Consider the following 20,656-nt stretch of genomic DNA (forward strand, 5'->3'; position numbering starts at 1 on the left):
TGCACTGTCTGCAATATTTTTTGTACGGTTGGGTCCTTCCAATGTCGCTTTGTCATCCAAAAAATACACCCTCTTTGTGGTCCTGAGAGAACCAAGAACTGTGAGCTGACTTCAGCAGAAGAGTACACTTCCCCTTCCAGAACCAGGACCCTGTTCTTTAGATGGTTCCAGGAACAACTTTGCAGTGGTTCCCATGTGATGGTTTTTCCATCACATTTCTTAAAACAACTGACAGGCTTATGTTAGAGAGTGCTTAACTGATTAAGCCCCTAATTAGTATATTGTTCCAGCTTTCCTGCAGGAAAGTACCTGAAATGATAGAATAGTTTTACTTTGAGTTAATGGACCTAAGTCTTTGTAGCAATGTATATTCACACTTGGACAGAATTTGCATCTCTTTTTCTTGTTATTTATAAACTCCTGTAAATCAGAAAGCTTTTTCCTCTACATTTCAGAGTGGAAGAAAGACAACATGATCTCAGGAAAACAGAACAGAAAGCCATTTGGAATTCTCATCTGCAAATCTCTTCATTTTTCTACACAGAGTATAAAGATCATGAGTATAGGTGAATGGAAAATGACACGATTCAGGCACAGCAAGACGAAGTCTGAAAAAAGACATCTGTATCTGCTTGGCTACACATTTCGAATCCAGGAGAGAGGCTGTGTCATACTGAGCATTGATTTTCTTGCACCTTGCACTATTCATCTTTATCTTCCCATACTATATTAAAAAAGAGACTAAACTATCATCTTATACTGAATTGCAGTATTCCTCACATCAACCAGAAGCATCTCAGGTGAGAGAGCAGTCAAATCAGAAGTGGCGATCCACAGCAGCAGCCACAGAGCAAAGCTGGTAAAGCTCTTCCCATCATGGCAGTTTTCTTACAGGCACTAAGCCTAAACTAAAATATCACAATATCACAGATCGAAACTTAAAGCTTTTTTATGATATTACTTTGGAAATATCTGCTTAATCCACTTCCCGACCCTTTTCTCTCTGGGTCATTATGTATTAGGCATTAATTGGCTGGCAATAAAAACTCAGGGCCAAGCCTCAACTCACAAATCCTGTAACTGCACAGTGACATGAACACTTGAGAAACACAGAGTCTGCACTGCACAATCTAGGAGCCCAATTGTTTATTTTTCTAGGCTTTTGCCAGTCATACATTGCAATCAATTGGAAAAGAAGTTTGGATCTGTTGGACTAGATTATCTTAGAGGTCTTTTTCAACCTTAGTGATCCTAAGTGTTATCATAATTATTACATTGCTTTATTAGACACCATATAGCAGATGGGGAATAATTTTGCCAACGTCTAAGTTTTCCCAGCTTTGTAATCAGGGTAGTTACTATAAATTTTTCTATGAAATTATCCAGCACACTCACTTTTCCACCCCATATTGCTCTCAAGGACAAAAAAGCCACAGCTGGATGAAAGAATCATATATTCAGTTAACCTAGTTTTTCAATAAATGAATCTTACTGTGTGGGAGTGTATAATCTCAGAACACGCCATTTATCTTGGAATAAGTTGTAATTAATTCCAGTTATATTTTTTATTTCAGTATGATGAACTAAAAAACCATCCCATCTGAAGTAAAAAGCTTTTTCAACATGATTTCTTTCTCTCAGACACAATTTGTCTTTTCTTCCTTCCTCAAACAGCCATTATCTGTGGTCTTCCTATCACAGCTTCATATTAAAACTGCCCTGCTTCAAATCCTACATTCTATAGGTTTATGGACCGGTTTCTTTTAAAGGAAACTGAGATGGTGAGAGGCCTTGTCTAGCTTAGGTATTCGCTTCTTCACTGTAAAATTAAACTATGCCAAATTTGTTTCAATAGGAAAGTATCCAGAAAAAATCCAGTCCACCAAAGAAAAGCCCTGGACATTTGTATGCTTTATTTCTACTTTACTGAACAAGTTAAATTGGTTTTACTGGATCAGTAAGGTCTGAGAGAAAAAGGCTTGATTTAAACATCCTGTGATCTGGAGCAAAATGGATACAACCGCAAACAAGTGTAAAATATCAAAAATAGCACTTCAAAATTAAATTAACAAAGTGTTGGTACTGAATGCAACTTTAGTGTTGCGTGTTAACAATGAACAATTTCTTTTCCATCAGGAAGATTAATTTAAATACTAACTCACATAGACATCAAGGACTTCATTTGTTGGCCCATCAGCTAAAAATGACTCCCCTGCAGTGCTGGAGATCTCATTGGGGCGTCTGTAAGTGAACATTGTCCCACCACCTTCGTATCTGCCCGGGCGATCGATGGCCCAGTTCCCATTGATGATGGAGCGTCCCGAGCGGCTCCGCAGGGCTGCAGGGGGGACACAAACACAAGGATTTGGTCAGAGGAAAGCCCTTCCCACAATGGTGCCCAATCAGTTCCCCACAGCTGCAGGGAACACTCTTAGGTATTCCTGACACCAGGGAACAAAGCTGCTGAAAAGAACAGAGTTACATTAGTAGTTGTGGGATAAAACCCAACAAACCAAACACAAACCAATCTCAGAAAACTGTCTCAACACCTTGTAGGTTTATGCTGTAGGAAAATAAACAAAAATCAAAGACAGCTTGGAAACCCTTTTCAACAGTTTCTCCCAGGTGGCCACGTGACTCTCAGCCAGCCAGCAGCACACACAACTCACATGGATGCCAAGGAAGTGGTTTTCCTGCACTTTCTTCCCATTGCATGGACTATTTTGTGAGTTAGGCAGAACAGAACACAGAGGCAGATACAGAAAATCAGTGCATTACACCAAACAATTTAGGGGCACATAAATATCCTGAGTTGCCAAATATTCCTGTTATTCTTCATGAAGACTTGGCTGGTCCCTCCACTTCCTTTTCAGAACATTATTTTTTTGTCAGAACATCTGCAGAGCCCTCACCTGCAGCACTGCTTGGAGTGCTGAGCCCTCTGAAAATGCCAGTAGGATCTCCTGCATAAAAAAAAAGTGACTTGCAAATCAGATACTAGCCAGGGACTGATAAAATCTGGATTCAGTATCCTGTTGGGCAGTGCACTCCCTTTATTATGGGCAAATCAGTGGGTTGGTGACATAGGGGCCTCTGTTCCTTCTCATTCCTACTTTCTTTATCTGTCTGTGACTATAATTTTCAATCCTTAAAGTCAGAAACTCCTGCCACATACATGTGCATAATTTATGCATTATTACAGTTGCATTATTAAAAAACAACAATAACAACAAAATATATATAGAGGCTGAAACCCTATCAGACATTATTTAACTACAAAGGAACGACACAACCCTTTCTCCAAAGGCTCTAGATTTTCAATTTTATTACAAAAGAATTTGCTTTTAAATAAAAACTTTAAAAGAAACAACAAAATCTAGTAATACCCTTGGCTGTATATTGCTTGGTAATTTACTTTTTAAAATGCAAATTCAAGGTACAGGCTTTGAACTTAAAAAAAGTTAGGGTCAAGGACCCAGTTATTCCAGAGACTGCTTCTGCTTTGCCCTGTCTCAACGACTGTGACACTCAGTTAAAATGCTTTCAACGTTATACACAACTATTTATGCTACTGGGAAAAACTTACATGCGTGGCCTAAATGACAGGAAATTAAATTTATGCCACTAATTCCAAAGTAATACACATAAGAGAAGAAACTAAAATTGTTTGTACATATTCCAGACATCTGAATTAACTTAATTAATCAATAAAAGCAGTCTTTCTGCTTTTGCTGCAGGACTCAGAACAGAATGTCCCGTGTGAAGGGACAGTGTGACACTGCCAGTGTCCTTGACTTGTTAGGTTGTAAAATTCAAAGTCTTTTGACTTGGAGGGGTTGCTGCTGACTACCCAACTATTTATAATTTGCTTAATATTGATGAAATATTTTTATTCAAGCAAAAATGTAAATTAATTTAATGGCTTTGGATCAGACCCTGCAAATGTATTCACACACTTTGAACTTTTATTTTGCTTAATGCTACATGTTTATTTTCCCAAGACCCATCATACATCCACTTGCTTCCCAGGTCTCATTTACTGACATGCCAACAAAACAGTCTCTGTACTGTGAACATTAGTTGAAAAATATTTCATACAGTATCAGCCATGGAAATGGCCTCATCAGTACTCATATAGTGCTGAGAGGAAAAATTAAAGCTAAAAAATATTACATACAGGTTAAATATGAAATCCAGTCACATTATTTACTTGCTATTTGTACGCTATTTACAATTTGTTACTTTTTAATTCAAACAACTGTGGATTAAACACTTCTGCAAAATGCATTGGAGACTGCTTTTACATTGGTTTATTAATGTGGAACACTTCCTTAACTTTATGATCTGAGTATTTTTTCTTAGATTGATGCTAAACAAGTAAGATAAATGAATCATCAAGAGCTCAAGAAAAAAAGAGAGAGCTGGCTAAGATTAAATTGTTATTAATAATGAAGCTGTAGAAAGATGGCTGTCTGAGAAACTGAGTGCACATTAAACTTTCATTTCAAATCCATCATATGACAGATTTGAAAGAGGCCTCTCCATAAAAAGGGAAAATGTGCCTTTTTTATGTTTTGATCACTCTGCATCCACCACCTCAACTCTGCCCTCTGAAGAATTTTTATGGTACTAATATTTTTAGCCAAAGCATGAAAGATTATGAGAAGCTTTACCATTAATTCCTCTTGAGGAATTCTGCATACAGGCTGCAGCTCATTTAATTTATCTTTCATCTTGGAAATGGCTTTTAACTAAAACTGTATTGTTTACAGTGGCCTTCAATAATGTTTTGCACTGGTGATACGGAGTATTTCAGGATACAAATTCTGATTACCTTCTCCATATTAACAGTTTGATATATACTGTAAGTGTCTTGCTGAATGACTCCTATTCTTCTAACCATATCTGAAGAGAAATATTTTAGGTGTGGGTGTAGTACCTCACTATTTGCAGTATATTTTCACCCAAAATAGGCACAGTACCAATAATAACATGAAACTCTTAAATCTGGCAACAGCACTAATATGGAGAGTAATACAGTATATTTTTCTGTCCTAAGGCTCTTCTGTCTGGGAGAACAGTGTCCTAAGTCCTACTTAATTGCTTTACAAGCCATAATAAGGCTGCAGACAGACAGAATTGAAATTCTTTCCCATATATTAAGTGTCTCACATTTGGTCCTGACCCAAAGAGAGTGAAGCAGGGAGTAGTTCCTCACTCTGGGAAGAGGCTGCAGCCTTGCAACTGTGGCCAGTGGGAATCCAAACCAAGGTGTGGCTGCTGAAGTCAATTGCAAATGTCTTACTGGTGATTTAATCCAGAGAACCCTGACAAGCTGCAGATGCACTCCAGGTGCAAGTCAAAGATTGAAAAGACATCATAAAATGTTCTTTGATAAAGGTCCTCAACAAAGGCACCTCGAACAGGAGAGTGTGTGAGATGGATGGGGCTCTCAGGCTGCATTTGCTTTGCAGCTGCCAATTAAAAACCAAACCATCTTACAGGCAAAGTGCAGCAACTATCTTATTTTTACATAAGCACAACCTTTACTTGACACATCACATTTGAAGCATTTTTTTAAATATTTTATTTTAAGAAGCTTTTAAAAATTTCATCCTGTTGCTTTTTAAGTTTAATTCAAATGCAAGAATGTCTTGGCCATATCAGCTTTCTGTAGAAACAACACTTTCCCAGCACCTTTAAAGAAAGTGCCCAGATACAGCTACAGTAAATAATAAGACTGCTTCTGAATAAGCACTTCGATGAGAGAAGTGAAAGAAACATGCAACTTCTACTGTGTATCTTTCCTGCACAAAAATACATTATATGGAGCTTTCAGAGACAAATCTAAAATATTCATGTACTGCTTTATAAAAATCAGTGCAGGGTGGTGTATCTTGTATGACATGACTAAACCCCACAGATACCCTTTGGTGACATCTCCTGTAATATAAGTCAGTTGGCTTAATGGTACAAACCATGAGGAACGTAACAGCAAAAGAAACTTGAAAGGGAGGGGTTTGTTGGGAAAATCCAGCAAAGAGAAAAGTCCAGAAAATGCACTGAGCTGGCCTTTAACTCTGAGCAGCCACACCTAACAGCCTGTTGACCAGCTGCCACACCAGCGTAACTCCTAAAACCAGTGGCTACTTCTGATTGCACATAGATTGTAAAACTCTCTTCTCCAAAAGTACTTGAAAACAATCCAGACATAAAGAAAACCAAAAAACCAAACCAAACCAAACAAAGCACAAAAAACCCCAACCAAACAAAAAAAAACCATCAAAACCCCCAGCTATTCAGTGTCACAAAACATAGCTTGCCTTCAGGCCTGTCAGCCTTGCAGGATGGAATACACAAGACCTGTTAGGTCAACGAAGAAAGAGCACATGGACCACAATCTAGAAACACTCTAAGTCACAGCACACAGCTTCTAGCTACTTTAAAATACCTTTGCACAATGAGGAAAAAAGCCATATGCCTAGAAACTCCACAATGAACAGTTTTAAAATAATGAAATATTCATTAGTTCAAGTGGATTCTCAAAAAAATCCAGAAGCATAGATATTTGCTTATTATTAGAATACACCTTAGTTACAGAACATTCAAGAGAAATTTGGCACACTTCTCATTAACTGAATTATCTATTTTTTGCCTCTGAATTTTTGAATTCAAACTCCTATTGAGGTCATGCAAAGCTCCCACGGGAGTCTGAGCTTAATTCAAGAAATATGAGTAGGGCTAAGATCTCATGATCAGCAAGAGTCAAATGATTTTAACAATCTGATCCGACAAACACCTTATTTCAGAGCCAACGGAGGATATTAGAAAATGGTCAGCAGATCACTTACTGGCCCTAAATCAGGATCCAGTGTCTCTGCAGGCTGAACACCTTTACTTCTTGCACGGTATTTAGTTTCTTCACTGGCAACCAAGACAGGGTAAGGGTACAGATCTGTAACAAAAGTGGGGCATCTTCTAACTGTGCATAGCTGAGGCCCAGGGTTCATGAATTTCCAACCATTTTGGAAGTTCAAAGCCATTACTGGTCACTTCAACTGTGTCAGAAAGGACATGGACCAGAGGGTGGGACTCTCCACTAAGAAATGCTCTATGATCTTACATAATCCTAATGCAAAATAGTATTTTCTAATACAAACTTTATAAGACAAAAGTCCCCCAGTGTATGTCTCCACTATTCCTCAATCCAGGAAGGACCAGAAACAAACATAACATTAAATGTCTCAGCATGTGTTTTTCCTGACTGAAACCAGGAGTAAACTGGATCCTGTGGTACTTCCAGTTCTTTTTCAAAGCCTAGGAATCAGAACTTCCTGCACAAGTATTCAAATTTTAGGGACTTATTCATGTATGGATCTGCAAAGCATCTGAGATTTTGGTTGTCTGTCTTTCTGTACAGTTACCCCATAATATAGACCCCTATTCTTACTAATCTTACTCATTTTTTCACCTAGTAGAAACTATAAAATCTGCTTTGTAGAAAACCAACAAACATCTTTGCTTACAGCTTTGAATAGCTTGGGGTTATCCTTATTTTGTAAAGGTACTATTGCATTTATCCATGAACTGAGTAGCTGTCATAACATTGCAAATTAAATATGACATATAGTATTTATTGCTAGCATTAGCATTCAAGCAATTGCTTAAATATTTTTATAGTAGATTCTAGATAAAAGTACCAGATTTCCAACACTATTACAAGGAAATGATAATGCAAGTATAGTATTATTTCCAAGGAAAGGTTTGCAGTTTTCTTTCTTATCTAAAGTATTAACAGTAGAACTTCACATCAACAGCATAATCCTGCTCAAGTAGTTATTTAGATATTCTCCTTAAGGAGCTGTCATATAAAAGAAATCCTGCTTCAAAGGGGGATAAATTTGAAACAGTGAATTCCATTAAACCAATTTTGCCAAGTTTGTCCTGAGGTCCTACTTTGGCAGGTTTTATCCCCCCACCATGACAGTGTCAAAAAAAAGCAAGAGATTCCTATTCTGTTGCCTTGGGTCTAATTTACTGTTGTTTCAGTTTTGAGAAAGCAGACATCTTCTGGATGCATTTCCTAATGATTATGAGAGCAGCAAATCCCACTTGCTTTTAGAAGATTCCTGATTTTTTTTTTACCTGCAAAAAGAAAATACTATTTACTTGCTTAAAGGTAATGGTTTTGCAGTTAATCACTGCAAACAGAAATGCTCCTTTTCTGCACTGCAGCAAACAGTAATTTTCCTTTTGGAGGACTCACTGAACTATCGCTCTCCAAATTCCCTCTGCTGGTGCAGCTTCCACTTCTCTCAGTTGTGCCTGCTCCTTTTTTCTGCTTGACTCCAAAAGCCCTGTTGATGAATCAGCTCAAGGAAAATTCTGGGGCAGCAATGCAGAACAGACAATTAACTACTGCTGCAAATAAATATTATAGGCTTTGAGAAAAACCCCCAGATTTGTCCTCTCTGTTCAGCCCCAGACACTACAGCAGGGTTGAAGTCTCAATGGTTTCAATAAAATCCCCAAAGAAAGATCATGTTACCAAATCTTGAGCTTCTGTCGGGAGAGGATGCAGGATTTCCCCATGTTTTTTTAGTAGTCTTCCCTGATAGGTATTAATAAGAACCAACTGAAACAAAACCACATTAGCTAGTCTAGGCTTCCTCTTCTGTCTTTTTGGTGAGATGAGAAGCAAAATGCAGGAAACCCCCTCTTTGGCTACAGCATTCTCACACTGCAACTCCTGAGACTTTGGCACACAAGGTACTGCAGAATACACACACAGATATATGACCTGACATTTGCAAAATGAGATCATATGGCATTTACTGTGCTTCAATGTCACTGCTGCTCTCCCACACATCACCCTCAATCCCAGTGGGAAGCAGCATGCAACACTGAAAAACTAACAAGGGACCTTTGGAAAACCCATATAAACAGTAGTGTTACTCAGGCAGTGAATGTTTTGCATCCTATTACCCAGCTGCTACACTAAGACTCTAAACCTATGTCTGTGTACAGCCTGGAGCTTTGGGAACAAGGAACTCATGAAGCAGGTTTGATGATGCAAGTAACAAGGTTCATTAAAGCAGCATTTCAGCAATTTGTTAATTCTTCCACTGCAAGGCATAAGCACCCCTTATGAATTGCATCTTGGGTTTCATTTTCAGTTTTCTTCCTATTACTGTTTGCCTTCTTTAAAATTGCTCTCATAAAATGCCTTTTCCCATTTTTCAAGCAGGTGTTCTTGAGTGATGGATGACTTTTAATATTTTATTCATAAGTACAAAATTAATAATGCTTACATGACTCCCATGCTTTCCATGGGGACTAAGTTATGCCAAGGCAATAACTCCGAATGTTGAGATATGGCAGAGAATTAGGGAACAGTCTAGAGTATGCTTACCCAGATCATACAATTAGTTTCTAAAAGCATTTATTGGAGGCCATACTAACATTTACCAGGAAAGCAAATGAAGGAATAAGAGGAAATAACAGGGATGAAGTTCATCCTTAGGCCAGTGCTATGTTTATGAGGTCTCCAGCACAAAAATAAACCTGCCTAGGCCTCTTTAGCATGACAGGCTTTATGAAAGTCAGGGAAGTGTGAAGGCATTAATGCTCCATGCTGTTCATGACATATGCAAATGTGGGCACTGCATCTCACTAACCACCACAATTAAATATGCAACAACCCAGTTCTTCACCACGGGTGTTTCAATGCCTACTTTGTATCGAAGTACGGACTGCAATGAGTAAAGAAGTCCTGTTAGAAGTGATATCAGTCCTGAACAGTTAACTGTGTTTTGTGAGGAGTCTATTACAGCCCCCTATACTGGGGGGAAGTACAAGACAAGCTACCAGAAGGCCAGTGCAACACTTGCTGAAGGTATGAATCATTCCAACAAAAACTGAAAATGAGCAGATTCCATTATTCTGCAAATGACCAAATATAAAAGGAATTACACAATTGATACACACAATGATAGTACATGGTAAGAATTATGAACTTTCCATTTATTTTTACATAGCCATTCTCTATAATTATATACCTCAAATACACTTTAGTAAGTACTACTAAAATAATCTATAAAAACCTCTCTCTCTTTTAACTTGCACAAAAATTTCCCTTGAGTTGAAGGGGTAGCAGTAATTGACTAAATTCCCAACTCCACTGGAGTCTATGTAAATATTCTGCTTTACTTGTATGTAATTTTACCACTGCCCTGAAAATACAGAAGAGGAAGGACAGAAGGGCTGGCACAAAACATAGACTGAGAGAAATTAAATGTGAAGAAAAAGACAGCACTCAACCCCAGAGAACTGGAGTAAGAATCATGCATGTCTTGTATCTGTACAGACACCATGTTAAAGGTACAGGCCATTGCATATCTACTGTTTTGTTTTGGGAAATGTAGCACCTCAAAAGGAACTCCTGGGGTTCAGAAGACTCTAGAAACCAATCAGTAGGCTCTAAAGTCATAATTGCAGGGGGGTTTTTTAATATAGAAACTTGAAACCCCTTTTCCCATTCTTACTTATACATCCTTAATTTCTTTCTGTAAAGAAGGCAGGAGATAACTGAGGTTACAGTTTCTAAGAGGTAGTCTCAGAACTTCAGCTCTTACAGGGCATAATTAGAATTTTTGTCTAAGCCCACTGAAAAAGCAGGGCTTGAATTCTCAACAACATATTTCCTACCCTACCTCAGTAACATCAGGAAGTACTCTCCACTGGCAGTAGCTGTAAATCAGATTTAGAATTAACAAACAACATTCAGGACTAGTAGTCTCCAGGAGGCATACATTTCCAATGTAGCATGTGATATTTTAACTATGCACCTCCAGCTGAATCTGCAGATGACAGTATTTGGCTTAGTTACATAATTTCAGTTAGAATCTGCTTCTTATATTTCAGGAGTTGATCAGACTGGCTGCTAATGGCTCTGAACATGATAGCTAAGCCTTCTGGCACAGTTCAGCTGCACATTAGTGAACCCAGCACAGAAACTCAGCACACATTTGGCAAAAGTCCTTTGGGTAGATAAATGCAATTGAATTATCTTCTAATCTAGACACTACTTCAGTCAGAAGGGCCAGATTAGTGAAATGCACGTGTAAATACCCCACTCTTTTCTCCAGCTGGCATAACAAAAAGTGTTTTGTACCTCCTTGCACTCCTGACAACTGCCAAGAATTGGAATAACTGTATGACAGCTAAACTAAACCAGCAGATTGTGACATCTCTGCAGAAAAAACCACTCTATCTCACAAGAATTAAAAGCTGAAGTAGAAACTGCTTCTTTTGTTTGCTAAATAGCTTTTGTTCCTTGCTATGAAAAACTGGAGCTACATGAATACTCCTAAGCTGTTTTGAATTTCAAGTGGAATTTCTCAAGAATTTTGGATGCTCTGTGTGGTAAAGTTAAACACTGTAACGCAAAACACACAGATCTGTGCTCTGCAAAGCACTGTTGGGTCCCTTAGCTCAGACATGAATTGCTCTGGCCCAGTGTCTGATATTGCCACTTTCTGGGGGGCTTTAAGACCTCCTGGCTGATTTCAGGCAGGGCTGACACAGATGCTGAAGTCCCAAGTACAGTCAGGTGTGAGTGACTGCCGACACTGGCACGGAGGAGAGATCTGAAGTGGTTTTCCTGTCCTAGAGCAGGGTGGAGCAGGAGCCCACAGTGTCTGTGGGGCCAGGCAGCCACTGGCCCAGCAGTGCAGGCAAATCTCAGACTAGCACATAGGGGACATCAGGGCACGGGGACTGAACAGCAAACAGAGACAAGACTATGGGTGGGAGAAGATTGGCTTTGATTAATTTAGTGGCCTTTATGGTAAGGATACAGGTGCTTTGATTAATTCAGTGTCCATTAGAGTAAGCACATGGGCCACAAACTAAAGCAGACAGACTGCCCATGTTCAGCCCTGAAAAAATCATTCAATTCTTCACTCATTCTTTCTTCCAATAAAAGTTGACAACAGCATGTAAACCTTAGTCCTTCACTTAAAACAACATTAATTTATTATAGATCCTCTGAAGTATTTGGCTCCTAGAGAAGAAAAATGACACAGACACTTGTGAGAGGCTGTCTCCATTTACCTGAGTACACTCTGCCAGAAGAGGAATTCCTGGCACAATAAGCTGTGTGGTCAGAGGAAAGCTGGAAATACAGCACTGGCATCACTTTCTCAGGCATTATCTTGTGGCTATAAAGACTTGGGGCAGTATCACATGTGTTATTTTTTATGTCAGTCCACACACTGAAACATTAAAAAGATGTTCCAGGATGAACCTGATTTGATATTTATTTGACAAAGCTATCAAACCACGGGAAACATACAACTGATACCTGGAAGTAAACCCAGAAATCTATAGACATGACAGAAATCATCACATTTTATTGATGACTTTTATGGCTCCAAAACCAACAAAGAATATGATTGAAATATTTCACAAAAACTAGCACAGAATCATTCCAAATGCAGAGAGCATTCTATCACTGTTCTTTATTCCCAAGCTACCTACTAAGCTAATGGAAAAAAAATTCTCTGATCAAACTATTCACAGAAACACAAGAAAAAATTATGGATATGCAAGTTGTGAGTCTAACCTCAGATCATCAGGTAAGTCTGGCTAATTAATGGCAGTATTTTGTCTGCAGCATAGATGAAACAGTGCAGTCCAGATTCCAAACAGACAACTGAAGAAAATGACTTAAGTATAACTAGTACAAACTACAAAATTATTTTGCCATCAGGAACTGAATTTAAGTTTTTCCAAGCATACGTGGGAAAGAACATATTAATAAAAAGAAAGTTGCTTTCGTCTTCTAGCAAGAAGTAACTTATTTTCTTTCCCCCTCCAGTATGCAAGCAGATCACTTGCAAACTGCTCTGCAGACAGTTACTATTAACTCTTAAGTTTGATTTTCTAGACCTTCTGCATCAGTCCCACAGGTCTCCTCATCAATACACTGAACAGGGACTGTTGTATCCATGCTCTTAAACCACGAAACATGACTGATATTAATTTATCATTCTGAACATTACATTTTCAAAATTGCAGAAGCAAGTCTCTAGTATTTCCTTTACAATTCCACCTTAGAAAAGAAAAATCCTTGTCTTCCTGTCTTTGATTAAGTCTTATTAAAGTTTGATAAACTCTATCTTCTCCCTTTAATAGAATATCTCCAGTACCACTTTTTCAGAACCATAAAAAGTGATTAGCTACAGCCTTTTTGTTTAAACCAAAATTCATGTAATACATAATCTGCTTTTTCTACATTTAAGACAGAATTTTTCACACTGTTTACATTAATAGTGAATTTAATATTTTTTAAAAGTTCATCGAGCACACGTAGTTTCATACTCAGCTGGGAACATTTTTTCCATGATTGAGATAAATAAGCAAGTCTTTTTATGAATGCAGTCTATGAGTCAGAAGCCTTTTAAATATCTACCCTCCCAAAGTAATTAAAAGTGGTTTCCTGTTATAAACACACATGAAACAATTACTGCAATGTAACAGATTACACGTGTCTAGGAAATACTTAATGCTACTGAATGATAGCACAGATTCTTACCAGTGTACAAAGTCTTCAATTTTACATGACCTATTTCAATACAACTCAAAGTAAAATTAGGAGTTTTATCAGGGAGAGGGTAAATAGAGAGAAATTCTTTTTTTAATCCAGGTTTTTGTGGACTAGACCGTAATGACTGCCATAATTTCAAGTGATTACACTCACAGGCCACTGCCAAGTCATAAATCAAAGCACTGATGTTTCTATGCACATTGTATTCCAGTGACAGGACCTCAGAGAGCCCCTCCCAAAGCCTAACACATGAACAGAGCAGGCTGTCCCTCCTCTGGTGGCTCAGCTGTTTATCTGCACATCCTGGGATCCTGTGGGAAGGGCCATGGCTTGGGAGAAACTGCTGTGCTGCACTGTAATATCTGCTGAACAACTGTGCATGGCCTTTGCTTAATTACAACTGTTAAACTGGAAGCACATGCTGCATCCTCCAGTTCACCTCTTACTCCTGACTAATGGAACATGGAAATGGTCTCACTGCTGACCAAAGGACCAAGAACAGCTTTTTGGAGAGGAAAAAAGCCAAAGAGAGTCAACTGTATAAACTTCAGAGAGTCCTTGGGATCCTTTGGAGGTTAGACATGTGGAATACAACTGGTTTGTGTACAGCACAGCAGGGCTGGGAGTAACTGCCAAGGCTTGTAGACCTTGGGGAGTTATTATATAATATAAAGCAATTGAATTGGAGATGCAGTCAGTCAATAAACCTGTTGAGTCACCTGCATTTAAAAAAATGCACAAGGTAAATTTGAACAAATTAACAGAACCAAAAAAGTCTTTATCAGAGATTATTATTACCAATGCAAGTAATCAGCAATCCATACGCATATTTTTTCATTTATAATCCTACCAAAAATCCACACAGCAACTTCAGTGGTTAATAGCATTTTCCTGATTAACTTCAGTGAAGACAGAAACAAACCCCACCCTAAATACCAAAATACAAATTGGTTCCCTTTACTTACTGTCAGGTACAGTTTAGGATAATGGTCATTTGAGAGAGAAAGGAATTTCCAGTAATCCAGTGGAGAGATAAAGTATTTTCCATTTCCATACTAGGTTATATCCACAAATACCAATGACTTTATTTTGTTTTGCTTTTCTTTTCCATTCCTTTAATGTGTCTTTCTCTTGACTCTCACACAAAATCCATTCCATCTGTTTCCAAGTGCATCTTCATTTTAGGTATTACTCCCATTATGATGACTAGGTTTTAAAGCTCTTTATTCACATCAGGTGTTACTACACACTGCTTTACTTCCCAAGCAAGGAGCCAGGCCCTTCAGCTGGCCTGTGGCAGCCCAGGCCCAAGGAAATCAATGGCACCATTGTAATTTGAGAGCTGCACAGGATCTGCCCTGCTTGTTTGAACAGCAGCTTTTTTACGTCCACAAGCACGAAGGCATAAAAGTCTGCTGAAGTTCAAAAGCAGTTTTAATTTCTCTGTCCTTCTTTTCAAGCACTTTTAAAGTTATTTGGGCAGTTGAATAAAAACCCCATTTTATCCAGCTAGGCTGCAGAAGTGTTTAGTACAATTCATTGCAGTAGGAGTGCTTGATGGGCATTTCCAGGCTGCTCCTTCTCCTGAGAAGCATCATGAGGATCCAATTAATTAATGTCAGAAAAACACTTTGAAGATAAGAAGCACTTTTTGTGATGATTTTCTTAAAGAACCAAGGAGCTTTTGTTTCAAAAGCCAAATTCTGGATGGAGGCATGAAATACAAACCCATACACTGGTGGATTTCAGCAGAAAACACCACCAAGAGAAGGTAACGGAAGGCAGCATTGCACAGCAAGAAGTTCTAGTCACTGTTCCCACTTTCCCTCTGGAACTACTTACCATGCTGAATGGATTTTAAGCCCTAGACAGCTCCACTGCTATTTATGATTACTTTTAAGAGGCAGTGGCTTGAAACACTTCTGGAATATCTTAATGATCTACTGAAGTCTGGGAGCTTTTCAAAGACTAAGAAACCTGGGCAGCTCTGCTTCTGCTCATAGGCACTATGAATGCTAAACCATGCAGGAGATGAAAGCTCTGGCCTGTTATTGCATTCCCTCAGAAGATCATTTCTAGTCCATGGATATGGACTCTGTGAAAGCTGGATCATCATGACAGCCAAGAGGTTCTAAATAAACATTTAATTCCATTCCGTCATTTCTGCTGGGGATGCAAATAAGCAGCACCTTTGGTAGCACCTCACTTTCGTCTTTGATCTGAAACCCAATGCTTTGTAAAAGATTCTTATAATTTACCTGATATACTACATGCCAAAACAGAATCTGTACTTCAGTAACTCAGACCAATTACACACATTACTATTGACATTAAACATTTGCTTGAAAACCTTACCTATAGAGTGTGTTTTCAAGGTTTTAAGTTGCCAGAGTCAGCACTTATGCAGAGCTAGTGAATTCCACTACTGCATTATTCTGCACAATTAGTGAGAGAAGTTTCACCCTTGCAAGTGGTGGCACTGAACTGCCTTAGGAGAGAAGAACAAGAGGTAAGAACTGCAACTCAGAAATTAAAGGCTTTTTTCTGGTTTTCAAGGGAAAAACGTAACAGGATGGTTGCTTTATACTGGAGGAGAGAAGAAAAAGCCCAGGTAGGTGGTGATGCAGAACAAATTCCAGTTCTTGATAAAAACTAAACCCAACAGGAATTTGACTCTACATAAACAATGCTGTACCAATGATAAGACCACAGCAACAGGTGACTTACATATGAGCAGATGCCATAATCTGCTCATATAAACTTACAATTTGGTGTTAATTGATTCTACCTCTAAGACAGAATGAAAATTCAAACATAGTACATTAAAATGACACGATTCAACCAAATGAAAAGAAAACAGCATTAGACCATTACTAATGACACCAAGTTTATCAGGAAAATCTGCATCTCAGAAGCACACACAAAATACACTAAGGAAATACTAAGAATTTTATAACATCACTGTGTAATCAAGTCTATGTGATCTGTCACAATATTCCTGTGTTCTAACATGCAGCACTCTGACGCTCATATTTTGACACCTTACAATCTGACAGACAGCTTATTAATGCTTTAATACTAAGCAGAGTTGAGGGTCTCTAAGCTTCTTTACAGAGTACTCCCCAGCACCTGCAGAGTTAAGGCCAGTGGAGATGCATGTACCTAATTTTGAAGCTTAGCTGCATTCCAACATGCCTGATTTGGGTTAGACCTCATAGACCTCATAGATCAAATTACCACTGTTTTCTGCTTAAAACAAGTGATGAAGCTAAAAGACTGAAAAAAGCCTTCATCAATTCACCTCCAGGAAAGTGTCCAATTTCTATTGCTACATCTGCATTAGGGATGATACTGAAATAAAACACAAATGCTTACATCCCACTCCACACTCCCTGTCTCCTCCTTCTCAACCTTTAGATATAGTCCAAGGTAGGAACAAAATGATTCCATTTGATTTCATCTTTGCTTCAATAATGTATGCAGTGGAGATGCTAAAGACACAGCACAGATTTTTGCCATAATGGAACACTCCCAAGGGCCACCACCAGGATAAGGTAATTCAATGTTGACCTGAACACATTAATGGAATTTCCCATGTTTATCTTTATAAATAATACTATCTGTAACATTCATGGCAACATACCAAATTACAAACATGTGACACTTCTTCACAAACAAACAGAGCAGAATCAAATTCTGTAATTTTCCTTTGTAGTTCTCCAAAATCTGTACAACTGCTCAGAACTGAGCTCACACTAATAGGCATGTGGAAGGAATCCTCTCTTTCGTTCACAAAGCAGTGAACCCTTGCTTAAAGTAACTCACAAACTTTGAAGTTTCAATGCAAAATACCTCTCCCTCTAATAGAGCTAACTGCTGGCAGAACAATAAACTAGGTCTGGTGCTCATTAGGACTCAATATCAAAACAATCCACAAGCAACTCTTCTGAACTAGAGACTCGAAAGCTTCAGGGATGAACTATGATGTGCTATTTAGTGAGGCAAGGGTTAGAGGAAAAATTGATTTCTCACTGTATCAATAGATAAAGTCAGATGAAACCACAAGTTCTTATGACTATGTTCTTTTGTTTCAACTGACACATGGGAGACTTTTCTTCAAAAGTCCACTTTGCTAAACATGCAACAGAAGATTTTGATGCTGAAAAGTTACAACCTCTTGACACAGATTTAAGAACTGCATCATGCTTCTCAGTTTTGGAGTTTTTTTTTCATTGGCAGAAGACAACTGAAGAAAGATAATGCGTGTTCATAAATTTAAGCTCAAACCAAACAAATTTCCATGACTTGGCCTTCCCCTACGTTAATTAGGCTTGGGGCAGGAAGGAAAAAGTATTTTGTAAGAACAATCAAAAAATCTGAGGAACTATCATTCTGAATATAGAACAACCTCTTCTAGCTGTGCCAGACACTTGAGGAAAATTCAATCCCCCTCTGCAATATGAGCCTAGAAGAGAACGATGAAGTGTTATGACAGAAATTCAACAGTAAACTTTTAATTCCACTTACTGAAGGAATCTTTATTCTGCAGTCTGACTGAACATCTGCAGACACATTATACACTAAGGTGTTGTTGCCTTAGGTCCTTACAAGTAATTGTAATGACAAGGCCTCATTTCACCAATAAAAATATATCTCTTTTCCAAGTTTTCCAAAGCTCGGGTATGGCTTATCATTTAAATGTTCCCATGCTTGGTTAGAGTCCTCCTGCCCAAAGAACAGTTCTGCTCTTGCTTCTCCCTGAGGCTCACCTCCCATGATTTCAGCGGAACTCCTCCAGAAAATCCTTATTTGAAGTTACATTCAGGTGTTCCTTGCTCTGGACCTGCAGAAGGTTTTACAGGTGTGGAGGAACCCTCGTGCCACAGCAATCACACCAAGTGACAGAAAGCTGCCTCAAGGCCGTGTGTTCTCTTCCATAGAAGAGCTGATGTGGGGGAATGGAGTGAAGGAGATGGACTAAGGATTAACCCCAATGCACAGCAGCTGCAGCTGGACTGTTATGCCATGAAAACCTTTCCCTAGCACTTCATGGTTATCAGTGGTCAACAGATACTCAGTTGTTCTGTCTTGGGGTCCCTAAGCCATGCTAGATTAGCTGTGCAAGCTGGCAACCTTTGCCAGGCAGCTCATTAAAATCCAGCCCATAATCTCATAGCAGACATTCACCTGACCCACATCTCTCAAGCACACTCCCAACATTTTCAGAATTACAGTCATTTGGTATTAAAAATTGGAGTTACGACTGTGAGGCAACTACTGCTGCCATGGGTACAAATATGAGAGGGAGACTGGGTCTGTAGTGCTTCTAAGCACCCAAACTCTTCTGACACAAAGTGTTTGAAGTAATATTCAATAGAACACAAAGACACTGGGCAAGTTAAGAAATAAAGGATAAAGTTTAATCTCCCTTGACTAACTTAATCATACAGTCTATAAATCAAGTTTTAAATCCCCATATATATTGTGTATTAGAAAAGACTTGGATTTCTTCTGGAATTTAATGCTGCAATATAAAAATATTCTCTGCAGATGAAATCTCTTTATTGGATCCAACCATGAAGCCACTAATCATGTAGAATTTCTACTGGGTGATTATTTTACTAAAAGAGATTTTGAAAAGGGTAAAATCCAAAAATGTTGAAACTGAGCAGTTCAAAGGGAAATAAGAGAAGGAACAGAAAAAAAAAAGTTTCTTTTACAGAATCAAAGATGTAAGAACACATTCTATCTGACTAGATCAAGGGATGCTTAAGGAACAAAGAAAGGTTTTTTGCTATCCAAAAGAGAATTTTGCTCAGAATAAAATAAGATTAGGGAATCAAAGAATGCTGCACAGAAATATCTATGACAATTGAAACCAGGTTCTCAACCATTTTTTCTTAAGTTTTGCTGTGTAGCATTTGAACAACTATTTAAATTAGTAACAACTTCTCCTCTTGGCATGAAAGGAAAGAATTGTGTCTTCATGAGATTTGGGAATTTGCCTATGGATACTTTATGAATTTGGACGGACTCTGGTCATTCTTTATGCACAGCTAAGTCAGAGAATAAAATTAACTTTGAATTAAAATTTGTAAGAAAAGGAGAATAGTATTGTATCAGACCAGTGACTACACCTTGATAACAACTTTATAAAGTAGTGTTTACTCCAGGTAAAACACAGCTGAGCAATAGATTACATAGGAAGGATTTTAATCAACTCTCAAAGCTAATGACTTCCAAAGAATACATGACATTTCCAACACAGCCCCTTGTAGGCCTTCTTAGAGACAAAGGAAGAATGGAGTGAAAGCTGAGAGTCAGCTGCATTAGTGAGAGGAGAATTCATGTTACAGGATAGTGGTCAGTGCCATGAAATACATACTCCAAAAGGTGCTCCATTAGCACCCACTGTTCAGAGAGCTTAGATCTTCTAAGAAGCCTTGAACAAACAATGTGCTGATATTCCAAACAATGTGTGCCCTTCAAATGAGTGTTTTCATGGAAAACTACTTGGTGGTTTGGTCATCAGCTAGAAGACAAAAATAATCTAAAGCTTCAAGATCTAAAAAGTTCCCATTAACTGGGTTCAGATTAATAAAAACTGCTCAAACAGCCCATCTCTTTCATGTTTTAATGCATCTTCTTTGAAATTTTTGCATTCAAGTTCCTTGGTTCTGTCCATAACTGGAAACAGAAGTCTAATCAAAACTCTGTGAGAAAGGCTGAAATTAAAGATTTTGGGGTCTGACAAGAAGCAGGAAATACTGAAAATCTTGCAGAGCCAGTTCTCCAGAGGCTTCGATGCCAAGGGGGTTTGCAAAGTTATGTAAGCAACCAGATTGCTGGGTGCTTTACAAGTCAAACTGAACAACCAGCCTTTCTGAGTTTCCTCTCGCTATTTTGCATATTTATCTGTCTCCCTGCCTTTCAAAGCAACCTTTCCTTATTTCACGAGAAGGAAAAAAACCCCATTCCTTTAATACAGAACTTATGAATCAAGCACCTCAGTGGGACTCATTGCTGCTGGCTGCTGTTCAGATGATG

General features: G+C 38.4%; 1 protein-coding gene across 3 annotated transcripts in view; it reads right to left on the reverse strand.

Annotated features, from left to right (window-relative positions):
• Window positions 1–20,656, reverse strand: part of THSD4 (thrombospondin type 1 domain containing 4) — a 243,018-nt gene that overhangs the window by 26,576 nt on the left and 195,786 nt on the right. For all 3 annotated transcript variants that reach the window (XM_039557612.1, XM_039557613.1, XM_010390820.4), the window contains one exon: window positions 2,163–2,338. In XM_039557612.1, coding sequence (XP_039413546.1) covers window positions 2,163–2,338 — 176 coding nt within the window. The remainder of the gene's footprint in view (window positions 1–2,162; window positions 2,339–20,656) is intronic.

This window comes from Corvus cornix, chromosome 10 (assembly GCF_000738735.6).
Source record: "Corvus cornix cornix isolate S_Up_H32 chromosome 10, ASM73873v5, whole genome shotgun sequence".
Taxonomy (NCBI): Eukaryota; Metazoa; Chordata; class Aves; order Passeriformes; family Corvidae; genus Corvus; species Corvus cornix.